Source organism: Colletotrichum karsti (assembly GCF_011947395.1).
Source record: "Colletotrichum karsti strain CkLH20 chromosome Unknown Scaffold13, whole genome shotgun sequence".
Lineage (NCBI taxonomy): Eukaryota > Fungi > Ascomycota > Sordariomycetes > Glomerellales > Glomerellaceae > Colletotrichum > Colletotrichum karsti.
Genome location: NW_024065913.1, coordinates 346,748 through 365,669, shown reverse-complemented (window position 1 = coordinate 365,669; position 18,922 = coordinate 346,748). Strand labels below are relative to the sequence as shown.

Sequence of the window (18,922 nt, the reverse complement as noted above, 5' to 3'; positions counted from 1 at the left end):
TTTTGCATTGCAGGCTTGAGTTCTTTGCCTGGCTGGACGCATACCTGTTAGCTTTAGCGAAGGCGAATGATGGGCTTTTTTTGTTCACTACGATTCGTGGTATTGTGTGATGCTTCCTATGATATCTCTTCAAATGAAAGGGTAAGTATATATGAATTGCTCTTGGTTCATTCTACATCCACCATTCTACATCCAATAAGCCATAATATTCACAGTGTCTTCATCTTCGCGTACATCTCATCCTCGAAGGCCTTGATGTACTCCTTCGTCACCAGCTCTCCGGCCGGCATGATCTGCGTACCAAAGACACCACACACCCCAGTCTTTCGGTCAATCCACTATCATCCAAGTTAGCTCCGCGACGCCTTCACACATATCGAAGTCACGTCAACGTACCCAGAATATGTTAGCCGCCCCGCTCCAAATCAAGGTCCCGTTCCCGCGGTACGGATGACCGTCGCCGTCGACCAGAATCCCGCCGAGACCCCAGTCGTACTCCCTCGTGTCCGGGAAGTCGCCCACGAAACCCGACGGCACGTTCAGGTTCTCCAGCAGGGCCTCCTTGGACGCGGCGCCGAGCTGCGGCCTGAACATCTCCGCCGCGGTCGCGGGCCGCAGCAGCCTGCCGTCGTCGGCGAGGAGGGAGTGCAGGATCTCGAGGTACTCGTCCATCCGCCCGTGCAGGCCCTGGCCGCCCAGCGGGGCATCGACGCCGGCGTTGAGGTGCCGCCCGGCGAAGGGCACGAGGCTCCCGCTCGCCGGGTCGCGGGCGCTCAGGGGCCAGAGGGTGTCTTTGACCTTGGCTGTGTTGAAGGTGAAGGAGGCGAGGCCCAGGGGCTCGAAGACGTTCTGGCGCATGTAGGATTCCAGGTCCGTACCCGTGAGGACCTCGACGAGACGGCCGGCCCAGTCGATGGCGTTGCTGTAGGCCCAGTGCGTGCCGGGTTCGTAGATCAAAGGGTAGGAAAAGCGTTCCTCGACGTTTGACCCGGAGACGGGTGTCTTGCCGTTTAGTTTCTGCCAGCGCTGGATGAGGTCCAGGGAGAGGAAGTCGTAGGCCGTGCCGGCGGCGTGGGAGAGGAGCTGGCGGAGGGTGATGGGGTTCTTGCGGGGGGTCGTGATCGGCTTTTTGGTGGTCTCGTCGAAGCCGGTGAGGATATCTTGGGAGGCGAGGGCGGGGAGATAGTGGGAGATGTCCTCGTCGAGGGTTAGGAGGCCGCGTTCGACGAGCTGGAGGGCCGCGATTGTGGTGATTATCTTGGTGGCGGAGGCGAGCCAGAGGGTTGTTGAGGGGGCTAGGGGGATGTTTTCTGAGTCGATTATTTTGGAGTAGTTAAGGCGTCCTGATTGTGTTAGTAGGGGGGATGGCAGAAGTTGGTGAGAAGGGTGTGATACCTGACTTGTCCTTGGCGTAGAGGACCACGCCTGGGAGGATGCCATCGCGAACAGTTGATGAGATCTTTTCTTCAAATGAAGACATTTTGTTTACTAAAAGTAACAGGGTAGAATGTTTCTCAAGACTTTAGGAGAGTATCAAGGTTATCATGAAAATGGATGTTCGTGGTATTGCAAAGCGTGGTTTACTATGTAGTCTAAACAACTTCATTTCACCCCGCTGAAGGGTTCCCGTCCATCTTATACTCATAATACCACATGCTTCTGGATTCGTCGCCATCGTCAAGGAATATGACACGCGTGGGTTGCTTGTAAAGAACCCGCTGCCTCGGACAGACGTTGATGTGATTCCTGACAAATTGGGCCTCGGAGATGCTTCGAGGAACTAGTCTGCACACCACCCCCGCCGTCGAATGCGGATGTCCCGCCGTCTGCCGCCCGGTGAAACCCCCCGATTATTTCCGCGCGAACGTGGTTGAGTAAGCCGGCTGCTTTTGCAGAGTGCCGTGGAGAAATCTCACTGCATGGCGTGGGCCGCACCAACTTCACCCCGGGGACCAGATAAGCCGCTTACGGAGTCGGGGCTTCTGGGCTTCAAACACTCGGGGACGAGTTTCCCCGGCCGGCCTGCCCCCTTTTGTGTCCCGTCTTACGATGGTTGTACTTGGTGAGAAGATGGTCTGGCTTCGCACTTACACGTACGCCGAACATCTTCAACCGTCGAGAGGAGAAGCCAATTCGCCCACAACGGCGACAAACAGCACCGTCAAACCCAACACTAGGCTCACACTTGAAAAGTCGTCATGTAATGCCGCATTAAGCAGACTGGCAACGACTCCCGCGGCGCCCCAAGCCGTGAGAACGCGGCCATATTCACGCGGAAATTCGGACGCGCTGGCCAGTTGCGTCTTGATCAGGCCGGGTATGTAGCTGAAGCCGACGCCATGAGCGAACAGAATAGTCGCGAGGGTAACGAACGCCAGCGTCTGGCTTGTTGAACGCCAGAGGGCAATCAGCAGAGCGCCGCGAACGGAAAACAGGACGGTGAAGGTGCGATTGGGCCCAAGACGACTGCTAACGGCGCTGGAGAAGAGTCCTCCGCTAGCGAGCGCGAGCATGGCGTAAGGAAGACCACTCGGGGACCTGTCGGAGCTCGTCGAGTTGTAATATGAAGCTGCCGGGAGAAGTGCAGAGAAGGCCGTCATCCCCGGCAAGGCGTTGAAGAAGAGCAGGACCCAGAAGAAACCCCTTTTCGAGGCCCCCGAGGACGGCTCTTTCTTGCTCGAAGCTACATCGCTGGGCAGCAGCATCACCGTGGCCGCACCAACAGTAACGAATGCTACTCCCCCGACCTTGAAGAATCCGCCCAGCTCACCGGCGTCCCGGGAGCCGAATCGAAGAAACGTGGAGACGACGAAACTCGCGGCCGCACCGGAGGAGAATCCCAGCGGACCGATGGCGCTGCGTATCAGCGGACGGTCCGGAAACGCCTGGCTGACCATGACGATGACGGCGAGGTAGGTCCATCCGACGCCGACGCCGCCGACGAAGAGCGCCGCGAGGATGCCGTGGAAGTTGAGGGAGGATAGGGAGTGTCCTGCGAGGAGCACGGCGAGGCCCCAGAGCCCGGTGCCTTTGGCGGTGGTCGAGCGGGCGCCGCTGGTCGATATCGAGGAGGCGGCTGTGGCTACTCCGGCTGCGAGGCCGAGACTTGCTGAGCCGAAGGGGGCGAAGGACCAGTGGTAAGGGACGTCTAGTAATCTAGGCAGCTCGATCTGTAGGATGCTGAGGGCGTAGGCTGTTCCGATGCTGAACATGTTGATGTAGCTCACCAGAGCAACGTGGGATTGCACCGCCATCTTTCCTGGAGGACTGGGGTTTGTGGTTGCCATGATGCGTCGAGTTCGCTGTTGAGTGTGGAGGTGTATCGGGTATGAGAGAGTGAGAACCTCAATCGTTCTCTCGGAGATTCATGGGAAAGCTGGGCTTACGTGTATGAGTCTTTATATACTGCAAGATGCCTCGACCCCGGCGACGTGAAGTCATGTTCATCGGTGCAGAGGGTTTGATCGGGTGGAAGACGTCTTCCGTCATCCCGCTTTCACATACAGATCCATATTGCTGGGACCAAATGGCGGAAAACATCCGCTTCGCCTCTGACGACATCAGCGGGAGACATCCGCCGTTCCCGCCTTATCAATCCCTCAACCCCTTCATCGGATGAGTTGTTGAATATTTATAATGAAAATCACATATTAAGATGTATTGTTTTACGAGCCAGATCCGAGCCAGATATCCGGTAGCCCAGGTTCTCGTGAATCATCATTGGCACATAGCGGAAAGTGAATATCATGCCGCTTGTGACCACGTTTATTTAGAGCCTACGCTGTATGACTGTTGAATTCCACTGCAGTAACCGATTTGCTAATGCATTGCGAGAAAAGAAATAGCGCTACATAGTAATACAAAACACTCCGTTGATGCGTCTGCAACTCCGTCAGACCACGACGTGCCATCCGCTAAAGCGCTTGAAGAAAATCTTGACTGAGAGCGTCCCTTTGTACATCGAACCCAAGCAACGTCTTCACAACACGGTAGTTGGTTTGACAATTGGGTGCCATACGCCCCTACTCGTCTTCTTCTTCCAGGTGCTATATGACCGCTGGTATTCCTGCCAAACCCACGCTCCATCTTTCACCACCGTTGTTCTGTACCAATCCTGGTAGTTCGAAACTCGCGAAGGAGGCGGCGTTATTATCTCTTCCTGACTGCAAGGTTGCCAGCCGCTGGGTGAGCCTCTGAGTGGATCAATGATATGGCGTATGCTCTGCACCCTGCCGCCGTTCCATTCTTTACCTGAGATGTATCGATCAGGCGGGCGCGGGATGTATTGACCTTTGGTGTTCGGGGCCTGAGAGAGGATACGTTGCATCCAAGTTCCATCAGTGGCCTGTTCCTATCGACTGTACTGGTCATTCAGTCTTTCATAGCTTTCACGTGGACGCGTCTGTTCTCCAAGCACCGGTTGCGGTTGCGTCTCCCTGGAATCTGGGTGGGCCCCGGGGGGTCCCGCAGGAGGCAGACGAACTTCGTCATTACCACGTGTGAACCCGCGCTGTTGCATCTGGGGTGGCATCTGCTGTTGAGGCACTTGTCCGGATGTTGCGTATGGGGACGGGTACGGCTGCTGTTGTCCCTAACGACCGTACCGGTCATTCTGCCTTTCATAGCCTTCGTGCGGACGCATTTGTCCTCGAAGCATTGCCTGCTGTTGCATGTCTCTAGGATCTGGGTAAGCCCCCGGGGGACCCGCAGGAGGCACACGAGCATCGTAACCAACAGGTGTGAATGGGCGCTGTTGCATCTGCGGCGGCATCTGCTCTCGAGGCACTGGCGCGGGTGTTCCGTATCGGGGTGGGTACGGCTGCTGTTGCGCCTGAGGGGGCATAGGCTCGGGAGCCCGCGAGACTGGTGGATAACGACCTTGCATGTGTTGATGCTGAGGGGCTTGGCCGTACATGGGAGCGCCTCTGTCATCTCTCATCGACATCTGGTGATGAGGCGGCGGCTGCTGCTGTTGCTGAGGCGGACCGGACGCCCATGGTTGCGGGGGCATGCCACCTCCTGGGGGTATCTTCTGGGCTGATGTATGCGGCGAAGCCCACGTTGCCGACGAAGGCGGCGCTGGTTGAGTTTGTTTTGGCGGGGCATGCTGCGATGACCAGGACGGTGGTTGCTGTGGCTGCGGCTGTCCCATCGAGTGACCCTGGTTCCAAACAGGTTCCCGGTTTGAAGGCGGTGGTTCTCTCCTAGAGGTCGACTGATGAGCATACTGCGGCGGCGGAGAGCCGGCATGTGCAGGAGGAGCACCATACGCAGAATAGCCCGGCTGAGGTTGGTAAGGGTCTCTTTGGGGCGGCGGTTGCGATTGGTAAGGCTGTGCTATTTGAGGCGAGTTCGTCCCGTGTGCCTGATGCGCGTCATATTGATGACGGTTATAATATTGACGGTCCATTGGGTTTGCTGCGTCTTGAGGTGATGCCATGGTGGATCTTGGGGCATTCATATGTTGGGCTTGTGGTGATGCGGTGTATGATGGCTTCAAGGGAGGCATAGCAGATGCTGACGGAGCTGCACTTCGACTGTAAGGATAAGGCTGGGGAGGTTCTCTCTCTGGCCGCAATGGTGTGGGTGCTGGCGGCTGCGCCGGTCCTCTTGGCGGCATGGCTTGGGGGGGAGGTGTAGCCGAAGAAGGCCTTCCTTGAGCTACGTCGTTGACACGCTTGGGCTGAGGGGTTGACGTAGGTGCGGCAGGAGGGGCTGGAGCATCGTCATTCAGCAATGCCATGAGGTTGGATTTCTTTGAAGGCGGTGCGCGAGCTGGAGGAGGGGCCGCAGACGGGGGAGGTTGCGACTGTTGAGGAGGAGTGCCATACGAATCCATATGGGTAGGCATTGGTCTCTGCGGAGTAGCAATGGGTCGCTGGGCAGGCGGTGTCGAAACACTAACAGGCGGCTGCGGATCTCCTAGCAAGCCACGACCACCCGGCTGAGGCATTGGCTGGCCATAGGCTTGTGGTACTGGAGTAGGTGCACCGCGAGGCGGCTCCTGTCTTGGCGCAACAGAAGGAGGCTCTGATCGTGGCAGAGGCATGCCGCGAGGCTGCTGCTGAGGGAAGGATAGAGGTTCGTAGTGATGCTGAGGCGGTGTCATGCCAGGCTCCTGCTTTAACCGCGTTCGTTCCATTGGCCGCAGGTGTTCCTTTGCTTGCGCCTCCATCTGCTGCTGCTGTTGCTGCTGCCTCTCCATTTGTTGTTGTCTTTCCATCTGCTGCCTCTCTCTTTCAATCTGTTGCGCGTGCTGCCTCTCCAGTCTCTCCAACTGTTGTCTTTCAAGCTGTTGCTGTCGCTCCATCTGTTGTTGCTGCTCGATCCTCTGAAGTTCAAGCTGCTGCTGCTGCTGCCTCTCGAGCTGTTGTTGCCTCTCAAGCTGCTGCTGCCTCTCAATTTGCTGCTGCCTCTCGATCTGCTGTTGCCTCTCACGCTCAATCTGTTCCATTCTCTGGATCTCGAGCTGTTGCTGTCTCTCGATGGCCTGCTGCTTCTCTAGTTGCTGCTGCTGCTGCTGTTGCTGCTGTTGCTGTTGCGCCGCCTGCTGTGCGGCCTGCTGCTGCCTCTCCGCATGTTGTCGATCGAGCTGGGATTCAGGCTGCACAGGTTGGATAGGTTGGGCAGCAGCCAGAGGACGTTGTTGAACAGGCTCGGCAAGAGCTGCAGATGGCTTCTGGGAAATTCTGACTGGCTGAGGGTGGGGCGGTTGAGTGGACTCCCTTTCTCTCTCTTGGAACCCAAAGGCTGGCTGCTGTGGTGCTCTGACAGGACGAGTGATGGGCGACCCTGACTGTGTGACGACTGGCTGAACAGCGGGATGTGGCGGCTGGATAGCCGTCACTGCCTGAGGAGCAGGCACCGCGGGGGATGCTTGGGCTGCAGGTGCTTGTGTTGGCTGTTGCTGCTGAGGTGGCGCTGGAGGTGGAGGTGCGGGAGTGATTGGCATTGTGAAGCGGCCAAAAGGTGGCTGAGCAGCTGGTTCAACCTTGGGCGTAATTGCTTCACTCGGCGTTTCGGCGGCGGCTGGTACTGCGGAAGCTGCAGGTGTGCCAGGTGCAGATGTTGTCGCGGGTGTAGCGGGCGGTGCGGTCGCGGGCGCGGAAGCAATGGCACGATGCGAACTTCCTGGAGTCGAGTCGTATTTTTTCCTGCCTCCAGTTGTCGGCAAGGGAGGTTCGGGCAACTTCTCTCCTTTTGCTCGCTTCGCATCTGCATCACTGGCAAATTGCTCCCAGTCGCTCTTGCCCTGGTCTCTTTGGCGGAAGAAATAATTCTTAACCATGACAGCTGTCTTGGAGCCCATGTGAGCGGCGATGGCTGGCCAGTCCGTGCCGAAAGACTTCAGCAGACCAGGGAAGTCGTTGGCCTCGGAAACACTCCAGTAGCTTGACGCCGTACTGGGAGGGCGACGTTCGGGCTGCGGCTGAGCAATGTCAAAGGTTGCCAGCGTCGGTTGAGCAGGAGGTGGTGGCGGCTCAGGTCGCAGCGACGGAGGTGCCATTACCTCGGAAATCACTGGCGTAACCGAGACAGGACGTTCCTGGACAATGAGGGGCAGCTGTTGAGCTGCCGCGAAAGGGGATTGAACGCCGGGAGAGGGCACTTCAAATTGCGATGGCAGTCGGTTTTCCACGGGAACGGGCGGAGGCGGCTGGAACTCGGAGTTCTGAACTCTGGAGTTCGACCGTGATCGCCCCTTGCCTGTGGCTGGAGTCGGTGCCGCTGCAAGACTCTGCTGGGGTTTGGCAGCTTTAAGGTCCTTATCCTTAGCCGCTCTCCTGCCCCTTTTCCTGCCGTCGGGCTTGTCAGGGTCCACCGCTTTACCACGGCGACCAGGTGTACCGGCGGGAGTGGCATTCTCGGAGTCGGTAGGCGGTTGCTCGAATCCCCATGTAGGAGCAGCAGCACGGCGAGGCCGTCGCCTCTCTCCGTTTTCACCATTCTCCTGGTTCTCTTCGCCTTCGTTCTCGGCATTCCCAAGCTCTGATACGAGGGCACTGGATCGGGTCTTACCCCTGCCCTTCTTACGGCGCTTGGGTTGCTTCTTAAGCTTGTCCTTGAGATTCAGTTCCTTCTTCATCAGGTAGTAGTACTGGATGCATGTGCCGAAGCTGCGCTTCGGTACATTTTCAGCAACCACACCCCACTGCTTTGGATTGGTGAGGTATCTCTTCTCGAAGAGATCCGCTTCTTCTGGAGTGAAGTTGTTGATGGGCGGCAGAATCTGCCAGGCCGCCACAAGCTTTTCCACGGGAGTGTATCCGGACGTGTCTTTGAAGTACTCGGCGTCTCTGTCCTCCTGAGTCCAATGCATCTCGGGTATGACAGCCTCCTTTTCGCTGCGATATTTCTCTTGCATGGCCCTTTGTTCCCTCTCCTTACGCTCCTCGTCTTCGCGCATAGATGCCTGCAGGACCCGTTCAAGATCACGCTCGCTAGCGTACCTTCTGCCGGCTCCCCTGCCTTCGGGCTTGAGTTCTGGAGGGGGAGGAATGGGGATGTGTTTTTCGGGCATTGGTAAACAGCTGATGAACGTTTCTCGACTCTTCACCGCAATCGGATCGTTAGAGACAGTAAAGTCGAGGTACTTGACGTAGTTTTCGGCGTAGTCCTTGCGCAACACTTCTTGGGCCGTAATTCTTTCCAATGAAATCTTGTCGAGTTGTTCCAGAATGAAGTTGTCAATCGCAGGGTCCGAATCAAGAGATTGCAAAAAGTCCCTGTCGCGATGCCATGGTCGACAGCCATAGTCCGGAAGACTGTCAATCGGGGGTGTTGCTGAGAACTGACGAATCTTGTCAATGAGCATGGCGTCGGTGTCTTCCGATTCGGTTGAATTATCATCGTCGTCTTCCATCTGCGACGGTGTGCTTGGCAGAGCCTTATCTCCCTCAATGGTCTCGATCGGTTCACCCGGGGGCTGGAGAAGCAGGGGCTGACCATTCGTGATCGGTTCCTTGGAGCCTTCGCGTTCAACAGTCGACTCGGCAGAGGCGTTTTTAGGGGCGCTATCATCCATCGCAATATCTTGGTCCTTGTCCTGCGATTGTGCCAGCGGAGGCAAGGGCGCAGAATGAAGAGGCGCCGGTTCGTCTATGTCCATCTCTTCGGTTTTCGGTTGTGGTTCAATAACAGTAGGTGCCGCCACAGGTTCATCAACCATCTCGGCATCGGCTTCAGGAGCCTGCTCGACTGGCTTTTCAGATGGCTTCTCCACGGGTCTTTCAACATGTTTTTCGACAGGCTCCTCGACAACCTCTTCCGACGGCTCTGTTTCAGGTTCCTCTGCTGGCTTTTCAATGGGCTTTTCAACTTGCGTCTGAACAGGAGCTTCGACAGGCTTAACAGACTCGACAGGCTTAACAGACTCGACAGGCTGAACAGACTCGACAGGCTGAACAGGCTCGACAGGCTTAATAGGCTCGACAGGTTTGTCTTCGTGAGCCTGCTTCTCAACAGAGTTCTCGCGAAACAGTTTCTCTTCGGGCTGTTGAGTTTCCTCGAGTTCAGGCTTCTCTTCGGGCGCCATCAGCGGTTCGGGAGCAGCCGCAAGCACTGGCTCTGGAGTCTTCTTCGGCGTAGGTTCTGCCACGTTATCCTTGGGCGATGATTTGGTCTGCACGACAGGGCTCGGTACTCTGGGGGTCGTGTCACGCTGTTCGCGAATGGGTGACTTGACTGGCGTGGGCTCTCTGGGCGGCTCGACCACCTCCGGAATTGGCCCAATCATGTCTACTAAACCTGGTGACTCCGTGAGGAACACCATTGTCTCGTGTGTAAAAGCGGCGAGTTGAGCTGCAATATGGTCTGGCGTCTTGTCGGCGGCCTGCTGCAGCTTCTGCAACTCTGCCTCTTCCTTGGCGATCTCATTGGCGAAGTACTCTCCATAGTCCTCATCGTCGTCGGATTCAGATGTCTGCTCCGACACAGGTGCCGACGGTTCTTGTGACGGCAAAACAAAGCGGACTTTTGGTACAGACATCCGACTTTTCTTGACGGGCTTGGGTGGCTGTTCCTTTTTCTCGACCAAGCCATCTTCGGTAGCATGTCTGTCAGAAAAGCTGGGATGCTCGTCGCCTCGCGAGGAGGGTCGGTAGTCCTCATGTCCGTGCGCGTCGGTCCCTGTCATAACAGTGTCCCTTGAAACATCCAGATGCTCTGCATCCCGATCCATCGACGCTCTGGCCGAGTAACTGTCCCTCTCGGATTTGATGATGATTTCGCCAGGCTCAGGAAGGTTCAAGGATTTGACCGATCCTTCTGTGGTTGACGCATGAGAATCAGCTTTTGCATCGCTACTGCGAGGACGTCTCTCATATTCGGTCTGGTCTGCGGGTACGCTCTCGTGTCTGAATGGGGCCGGTCGATTCTGCTGGGCGAAGCTTTGTGATCGCATCATCTTGGGGGACTCGGGAATTTTCTTGCCCGCCAACGCAGGATTGATCCATTGTTTACTGGACGGCCTTTGCTGTTTCTGCTGCTGAGCTCGAGGACCCGAGGGAATGGGGGGGCTACCCTCAGGGAGACCCAATTTCGCCGGACCTGTGGGCGGTGCTGGAAAGTCGCTGCCACCGCCGTGGCCTGCAGAGACGGGCCGTTCGGAGTTGAATGCTCTTGGGGCTGTAGGTGGTAATTTGCCGGTGCCGCCGATAATTGGCGATCCGTCAGCAGCGCCCGTGTTTCTGCTCGGAACTGTGCCAAATGCTGGTGCTGACGGTGCTAATGGTGGCGGAGAAATGTCCTTGGTGTGTGGTGAGGGCGCCTGTGAAGATGCGCCACGATCTCGGTCTCGGTCGACTTTGGGCCTTAGCAGCTCGCGATCACGGGGATCGCGGTCGTCGCGGGGGTCTCTGCGAGCGTCGGGGTCGATCCATCGGTCGCCTCGGTCACGGTCGTCTCGGTCGCGACCCCATCGCCCTTCCTGAGAGCGGCTGCGGGGACCGAAGCGGTCGCGGTCTCGGTCGTCGTAGAATCCTCCTCGTCCCCTGCCTCTATCACCCCATCCTCCGCGGCCTCGATCTCTGCCACCTCTGAAACCGCCGCGGGTCATGAAAGGAGGGTCGGAATTAGATGAACCTGCTGAAGGCGGACCGCCATCTCTTGAGCCTCGTCGGGATCTCTCGGCGTCGACACCAAGCGGGGGGTCTCTGTCGCGGAAATCTCTTTGAGGCGGCGAACGGCCTCGGCCTGGGGAGCGCGGTCTTCCTCGGTAGCCTTCCCTATCTCTCCAATCCCTGTCGCGTTCTCGTTCGCGACTTCTCTCGTCCCTGTAGGGTCCATCGCGTCGGTCCCTAAAATCGATATCGCGGTCTCGTCCGCGATCTCTGCTGCCGTCGCGGGACCATCCACGGCCGCGTCCTCTACCTCTACCTCTGCTAAATTCACCGGCGTAGCCACCACCTCTAGGGCCGCTTGGGGGATCTAGTAAGGCTTTAGGACCACGTGGTGGGTCGCGGGGTAGGTTGTCGCGGAAAGAATCTCTGTTGTTTTGGAATGCCGAAGTGTTGGAGCGGGCCTCGGCGGAAGAGCGACGACGGTCGCCATCGCTGTACTGCGAGGCGCGTTCGTAGCGATCGGGCGAACGGTCGCGAGGCGATCTCGACCGACGGTCCCCGTCATACCTCGAGGAGTATCTCGAAGTCCTGTAGAGATCGTGATCAGCATTAAAGGGCCGGTTGAAATTACGCCTCGCATCGGGATGACGCCTCGCGTGGTGGTCAAAGGGCGGTCGCATGTGGACGCCTAGTAATTCTCTCCCGCTACAACACCGGCTCGTGAGGAAGAGGACATTCAGTGTGGGCGGATGGAGCGTGGGCAAAAAGGCAGACAGATGCGTTGAGGTTGTTTGTCTCGACTCACATGGCGCTAGGCTGGGCTGTCGCCCTCAAAGTTGGCTATGGAAAAGGTCCAATACCATATGTGTAAGGATTGGGACGTGGAACCACAGAACCTTGGTAGTCGTGGGTCGTGGAAGACTTTTGGAGTGGACGGGTTCCAACCTCGGATAAGCGTCTGTCGGTCAGTCTTCGCTGTTCAGGAGGTAAGGTACAGAGTAGCGGGAGCGGACACGGCGGGGAGTGGGTGCATCCGGCGGCGGGTCGAAGTTTGTGGGTGGCTAGATAGATTATGGATAGACGAGCATCGAAGGAGAATGTTCTTGGTCGATAGCACTGCGGAATCGCGACTGTCCTGTCAAGCTGGAAGGCGGGCGACGATGCGACAAACTTTCGGGGGAGCAATCGTGTGATGTTGAAGGTTTGAAGACGGCACCCCGGCCACGTTCAGCCTGCGAAATACGGTTCGCGTGCAGTGGCGCTTAATTGGTAGGTACTTCGTACTTGGAATTGGATCTCAAATCCGCCGGGCACTGGTTGGGGCTGCGAGGCGGCAGGCCAGCTTTCTGACGCCGTAGACGCTAGCCCGCATTAGGATGCTAGCGGGACCCCCGGCAGTTCTTGAGGCCCTGTCCGAACAGGTACGTATCCTTGACGCCTTACCTTACATAACAACCTACTCGAGGTGGATGCCAAGGTGCCTGGGATCCGACGGGTGCGTGTGGTGGATGGGCCCTCACACTGCACCCTGACGCCGTGGCCTGTCGCTGCGGGCGACTCCACCTCTCGGTCAAAATTCTTTGCAGAGTGGATCCCGGCCGATTTTTGGACATCACGGCGTGGAGTCACAGTCTCTCTCCGCCTGCCCTGCGGAATTTGATGGACCCATGTGGTATGTTTTGTGAGGATGGACATTTTCACAAGGCGGCTTTTCTCAATCATATTTGGTGCATCCTGATTGAGTCTCGGTTGAACTGAGACTGAGACAGGGTTTTGTCTGATTCTATCGTACAATTCTCCGCTAATTCTTGTATCCGTACCTTACCTACCTGCCTTACCCGCAATTCCAGGTCGCCACTCACTGGTATGTTCCCGTCTGTCTACCTCGTGTAGTTTGTGAGACAGCAATTTCATCCTCAAAACGCACTTCTACCAACATCATTGTATTCAGGCAGTGGCTGATAAAACAGACAATATGGCGTCTCAAGAAAACCCCAACGCACCTCCCGCCGCAGCAACTGATGCGGTTTTGGTCGTGTCTGAGGAGATGCCCGAGGGTACTCAGAAGGTGGAGGAGCTGGACTTTGACAACATCAAGGGACCCATCACCGCCGAGAACCTCTTCGATGGCATGAAGTACATGGGCTTCCAGGCCTCGTCTCTTGGCGAGTCCATCCGGATCATCAACGACATGGTAGGCTATCACGCCGTCCCGTTGTGATGCGACCCAGCTGACGTGGGCGAAAGAGGGCATGGCGCGATCCCGAAACAGGGGACAATACCACCATCTTTCTCGGCTACACATCAAACATGATATCTTCTGGCATGAGAGGCATCTTCAGGTGGCTCGTCAAGCACAAGCATGTGTCTGCCATCGTGACAACAGCTGGAGGTGTCGAGGAGGACTTCATCAAGTGCCTGGGTGACACATACATGTCCTCCTTCAGCGCACCGGGCGCCGACCTGCGCAAGAAGGGCCAGAACAGAATCGGCAACCTCGTCGTCCCCAACTCAAATTACCGCGAATTCGAAGACTGGGTCGTTCCCATCTTCGACGCCATGCTCGAGGAGCAGGAGGCCAGCAAGGGCACTGACGATGAGATCAACTGGACCCCTTCCAAGATGATCCACCGTCTGGGCAAGGAGATTAACGATGAGCGATCTGTTTACTACTGGGCGTGGAAGAACGATATCCCCGTCTTCTGCCCGGCGCTTACGGACGGTAGTTTGGGTGACATGCTGTACTTCCACACCTTCAAGGCCTCGCCGAGGCAGCTCAAGTGCGACATTGTCGAGGACATTCGTCGCATCAACACCATCTCCGTCCGCGCGAAGCGCGCCGGCATGATCATCTTGGGCGGTGGTGTAGTCAAGCACCACATCGCAAACGCATGCCTGATGCGCAACGGCGCCGAGTCGGCCGTGTACATCAACACAGGCCAAGAATTCGACGGAAGCGATGCTGGCGCCCGTCCGGACGAGGCCGTTTCCTGGGGCAAGATCAAGGTCAATGCCGATGCTGTCAAGGTAATTCATTGTACCAGATTAGCTTGGATGATGACGATGCTGACGTTTACTCCCAGGTCTATGCGGATGCCACTCTGGTGTTCCCATTCATCGTCGCAAACACATTTGCCAAGGACCGTACATAGAAAGAACAAGTCAATACATCATTTTGAGACTTTCTGTCGTTTCATTCTGCTGGCTTTGTTTGAAATGACTGCCCCTAGTACAAGTGGCTGACTGTCCAAGACTAAGTAAGTCAAAGAATCGCGGAGGGGTACATGTATCGTGTCTTTGTTCCTCGCACATGATGCCCAAGTTCCCAGTCACATTACGCGCGACCGACTGTCTTCTTCGTCGTCGTCATCGAAATCTTGTCATTTTCATCCTCAGCTTCCACATCCTCATCTTCGGCTCCAGCAGCGTCGGCCTCGGATTCACTGGGTGAGTGACACTTCGCGTCGTCGCAAAGGATCCCATCACCACAATAGCAGATGCACAGAGTACCGCATTTGCAGCAACAAACTTTGCATTCGCCGTGGCAAACCTTGCATCCGCCGCAACAGCATGTATCAGGCTGGCCAGGAGGGCCAGGAGCGTAGCTAGTCAAAGGGGCGGAATCGGAATGAGCAGTATTGCTGGAGCGGCCTGTTCTTCGCAGGTGTCAGCTCACGCGCGAGAAGATACGAGGGGGGACAATACTCTTGATTATACTTCGTGGGTTGCGATTCATCGCTTTCGCCTCGTTCCGCTTCCGCTTCCGAAGCCTCCGACGCAGTTATGGTAGCTTGTGAGTCGTAAAAGTCGTCTATTGATAACGGTTCATGGGGTGTGCTGTGATGCCTAGACTCACTCACTTCTGAGGTGTTAGTCTTCCAGTACCTTAGGATGACGTTCGCCGCAGGAGTTTGGACTTGCCGGTCTCAGCCTGTGTAGATTTCTTGTGGCGCTTGTACATATCAACCGAGTCTTCGCTGCTGATGAACCGATGAACCAATTAGTAGTCTCTGATAATGGTAGATATGCGGCAAGGAACTTTACGCTTTTCGTTTTGGTTGAGAGTTTGCCAGTTGCATCAATATATCAGCTCCCTTAATCACATCTTGATTCTCTGATGCGGCCACCTTTTTGGAGCCTGCGTGTTTCTTGTTCATCGAGGGCGATTCGTTTTGTGAAGCCGGACTTCCCTGCTGAAGCATCTTGCGGTGGTGTCGTGAAAATTCCGGAAAATGAACACCGACAGAAGAACTCTTGAGCTGAAGTACGCGCAGTCAGTTTTCATACAGGGCTAGCGAAAGCCCTAGAACTCTTATATACGGCCATAAAGCAGACATGAACCAGAGTAATTAGAAAGCTTAAGATCACAAGGTCTTCGATTAACACCAGGCTTCAGTGTTTTAAGCCATGAGGGTGACGAGTTGAGGCTCGCGATGGTTTGTGTTAGTCCCCACTCGGCCGAGTCGGACTTCAAGGTGTGGGATAGTGTGAGCTGCGACCCAGGTGCAGGAGATCGTAGTTGCATTCCACGGTTCCACATCAAACTTGCATCGAGAACTAAGGTTATCGCCTTCCGCTTAAGCACCATTCCCGATATATTAAGTCGGAGTCGATCCGAATGGCTGAATGACATAGGTAGCTGACCCTGATGCTTCGTGGAAGTCGGGAGAAGTTACCTTATGACGAATGCCACGTGACCTTCCATTATCGATAAGCTCAGTAGCGCGACTCGTCGAATTCCAGAAGTCTCGAGCTCGCAGCTGCACCCACCTGGGTTAATCTTGACACAACTTCCTTCATATCAGCCGCACTCGACTTTTATCACGCTCAAATTCGAAAAGCGCAACTAGGAGGAGCGTCGTCGCGACCGGCCAAGATGTCGTCAATCTACAATCTCGAGCCGCAGCCGACGGCATCGGCCATTATGCATACGACATTGGGCGACATCTCGGTTGAACTTTTCGCAAAGCAAACGCCACTCACCTGCCGCAACTTTCTGCAGCTCGCCCTCGATGGCTACTACGACAACACGATTTTTCACAGGCTCGTCCCGGGGTTCATCCTGCAGGGAGGCGATCCGACCGGTACTGGCAACGGAGGAGAGTCGATTTATGATGGAGGCGCTTTCAGCGGCGAGCTGGATCCCTGGCCAATGGACGAGCGACGAGGACACAACGCCGGTCCCACGGGTGTCGGATTCAAGGACGAGTTCCATTCGCGATTGAAGTGGAACCGGCGCGGGCAGCTGGGAATGGCGAACGAGAGCAAACCCGATACCAATGGCAGCCAGTTCTTCTTCACTCTCGACAAGGCCGAGGAGCTCAACAACAAGAACACGCTGTTCGGGCGAGTCGCGGGCGACACGATTTACAACCTGGCGAAAATGGGCGAGGCCGAAGTCACTCCAGGCACGGACCGACCGATGTACGCCGTCAAGATTACGAGCATTGAGATTCTCGTCAACCCGTTTGAGGATATGGTGAAGAGATCAAGAGTCGCGACGCAGGCGCCAAAGACGGTGGTCGTCGAGAGGAAAAAGAAGAGGAAGGGAGGCAAGAAACTGCTCAGCTTCGGCGACGAGGAGGGCGACGCGGAGGAGGTTCCGGTGCTGAAGAAGACCAAGTTCGATACGCGGATCGTAATGGACGTGGACGAGGAGGAACCCGTGGAGAAGAAGCCGAAGACGAAGAAGGCCAAGATCAAGGAGAACAAGATGGAATCGGTGACCCCTCCTGCGGCAGACGAGCCCAAGCCCACTGAGGAAAGGCGGGCGACGCCGCCGAACGGATCCTTGTCGCCGGCGAGGAAGAGCGACATTCCAATTCGGATCCCAGACTCTCCGTCCCCCGAACCCGTGGAGCGGAAGCCGAAGTCTGCTCTGGAGAAGACGAACGAGGAGATCGCGGCGCTCAAGGCGTCGATGAAGCGGAGCATTCAGCCCGAGCCGACGCAAGAAATCAAGAAATCGGCTCTCGAGAGCATGATCCCAGAAACATCGATTCGAGGGCGGAAGAGGAGGGCCGGTGGAAACACGAGCGCCCGCGAGGAGCAGACAGCTCTCGACTTCATGAAAGCGTTCAAGTCGAAGCTGGAGCGAGCTCCGGAGGAAAAGTCGGGTGGGCCCGTATCTGCCGATCAAGAGGAAAGGGACGAGAATAAACAAGGCACGGGAGAGGAGGCGGAACTTTGTGATTTGCACTTCATCGCCGATTGCCAGAGCTGCCGGGCGTGGGACCAGGCTGGAAAGGAAGATAGCGACGATGAGGGATGGATGTCTCATGCACTCAGTTTCAAGGCAGATAAGCTGGGCAAGGACCTCAGCTACCGCAAGAAGGCCGAGGAAGAGCTGGTTGTGATAGATCCCCGGGAAAAGGCGCGGACGCTCCAGGAGGACAGGAAGGCATCGCGAGAGGCCCGGAGCGGAAACTCCGGGCGGGAATGGGATCAGGCACGGAATGCAAAGATGGCGAGAGCTTCGGCTCTGGCGGGCAGAGGAGCAAGGTAGAGACCGGGCCAAACGACATGGGTGTGATGCGACTCTGTCGAGTTGCGAGCCGCAACAAACCAATGATACCCCTGGAAAGCGAAGTTGACGGTTTTGAGAGTTCAGGGACGCGTTAGTCATTCAATTGGGGGATCCGTGATGCTATTCAGACAATAATTGAATTGGGGCCGTGCTGCGGGAGCTGAGATCGAAGAATAAGCTAGGAATCGGGGGAAAATGACGTTGCCAGACCAAGCTCCCCGCCAGGCCCCACAAATGTCATCGCGATGGCCTCAGAAGGAGACTTTCCCTGGACTTCCTGGGACATCCTGAGATGGGGTGTCACCACGACAAAACGGCAGTTCGGCCGAGTCCAGACCCCCGATTTGGGGCATTTGTGGTGGAAACACAGCTGGTGCCAGCCTGTGGCATGGGTCTCAACTCTGTGGACAGCCATGCTGGCAGCTGGAGGCTCTTTTTGCATCGGATCTTGGCTCATGCCAACCGCTCATGCATGGTGGATGGGACAGTGCCTTAAACAGCTTGAGAAATGATAGCGGGGTGATCAATACTCCGGTATTCGGTCTATATCATTATCAACACGTGATATTTCCTCGGTGAGAAAGTTGAAACAACACAATTGATTGGTCCGGACGATCTGTCCCGTGTCCAAGGGACCTCATCCTGACCAACTCGAGGGCCCTGAATGCCCACGGTGCACTTTGGGAAGGGGGGGTGACGGGGCTCTCTTCTCAAGGGTCCCCACCAAGGGAAACTGATTAACTCAGCCTTGAGCATCGTCGGTGTTGATAACCAGAGCTTCGTCCACCTTCAGATGTTCAGACGGCATGTGTTGAACTCCAAACCAGTCCTCTTTTGTGTGTGGTATTTCAGACTGCAAAACATCTTTTTTTTTCTGCCCCTCTTACTCTTGCATGGTCACCAAGCTGTCGTGTGTCTTAATTGTTAGGCACTGGCACGAACCAAAACAATTATTTTTTACCTTCTCTACTCTTTGACTTTGTAAGACACCTGCATAACAGCCCGTGTTGTGTCTCTCCCCCACCGAAAAAGAGGGTAGCAAGAAAAAAAAAGACAGAAGACGCGCTACGCCTGCAGATCTGCAGAACCACCACCACCAGCACCAGCACCAGGCACCTTGGCTGACTGACGCCCGACACAACGCCTTACCTCTCCTCACCGTCACCGAGACCTTACCTAAGGCAAAAGGTCTCATACCTGTATCCATCAAGTCTTACCCATACTTCCGTCACCTCTCCGCCAAAAAGAGCGGACCGCTCATTCAGAGCTTTCGCACCGCACCGTCCTCCGACCATCGAGACAATCTTATCCTTGCGCCGAAACTGACGCACGCCAT

The 18,922-nt window shown here is 56.2% G+C and overlaps 5 protein-coding genes across 5 annotated transcripts; 2 read left to right on the top strand and 3 right to left on the bottom strand.

Annotated features, from left to right (window-relative positions):
- Positions 1-209: 209 nt before the first annotated feature.
- CkaCkLH20_04777 (beta-lactamase family protein) lies at positions 210-1,480 on the bottom strand (the record flags this gene model as incomplete). Its single annotated transcript, XM_038887496.1, has 3 exons — positions 210-338; positions 397-1,343; positions 1,396-1,480. 3 exons carry the CDS (start codon positions 1,478-1,480, stop codon positions 210-212), a joined length of 1,161 nt encoding a protein of 386 aa, XP_038747103.1.
- A 628-nt stretch (positions 1,481-2,108) lies between these two features.
- CkaCkLH20_04776 (major facilitator transporter) lies at positions 2,109-3,287 on the bottom strand (the record flags this gene model as incomplete). Its single annotated transcript, XM_038887495.1, has 1 exon — positions 2,109-3,287. One exon carries the CDS (start codon positions 3,285-3,287, stop codon positions 2,109-2,111), a length of 1,179 nt encoding a protein of 392 aa, XP_038747102.1.
- A 1,304-nt stretch (positions 3,288-4,591) lies between these two features.
- On the bottom strand, positions 4,592-11,056 carry CkaCkLH20_04775 (putative myb-like DNA-binding domain-containing protein; the record flags this gene model as incomplete). Its single annotated transcript, XM_038887494.1, has 1 exon — positions 4,592-11,056. The coding sequence occupies one exon, from the start codon at positions 11,054-11,056 to the stop codon at positions 4,592-4,594; it is 6,465 nt and encodes a 2,154-aa protein (XP_038747101.1).
- A 1,979-nt stretch (positions 11,057-13,035) lies between these two features.
- Positions 13,036-14,212, top strand: CkaCkLH20_04774 (deoxyhypusine synthase; the record flags this gene model as incomplete). The annotated part of the gene is made up of 3 exons (XM_038887493.1): positions 13,036-13,254; positions 13,308-14,087; positions 14,144-14,212. The coding sequence occupies 3 exons, from the start codon at positions 13,036-13,038 to the stop codon at positions 14,210-14,212; spliced, it is 1,068 nt and encodes a 355-aa protein (XP_038747100.1).
- Positions 14,213-15,936: 1,724 nt separating this feature from the next.
- Positions 15,937-17,565, top strand: CkaCkLH20_04773 (peptidyl-prolyl isomerase cwc27; the record flags this gene model as incomplete). Its single annotated transcript, XM_038887492.1, has 1 exon — positions 15,937-17,565. The coding sequence occupies one exon, from the start codon at positions 15,937-15,939 to the stop codon at positions 17,563-17,565; it is 1,629 nt and encodes a 542-aa protein (XP_038747099.1).
- Positions 17,566-18,922: the final 1,357 nt, after the last annotated feature.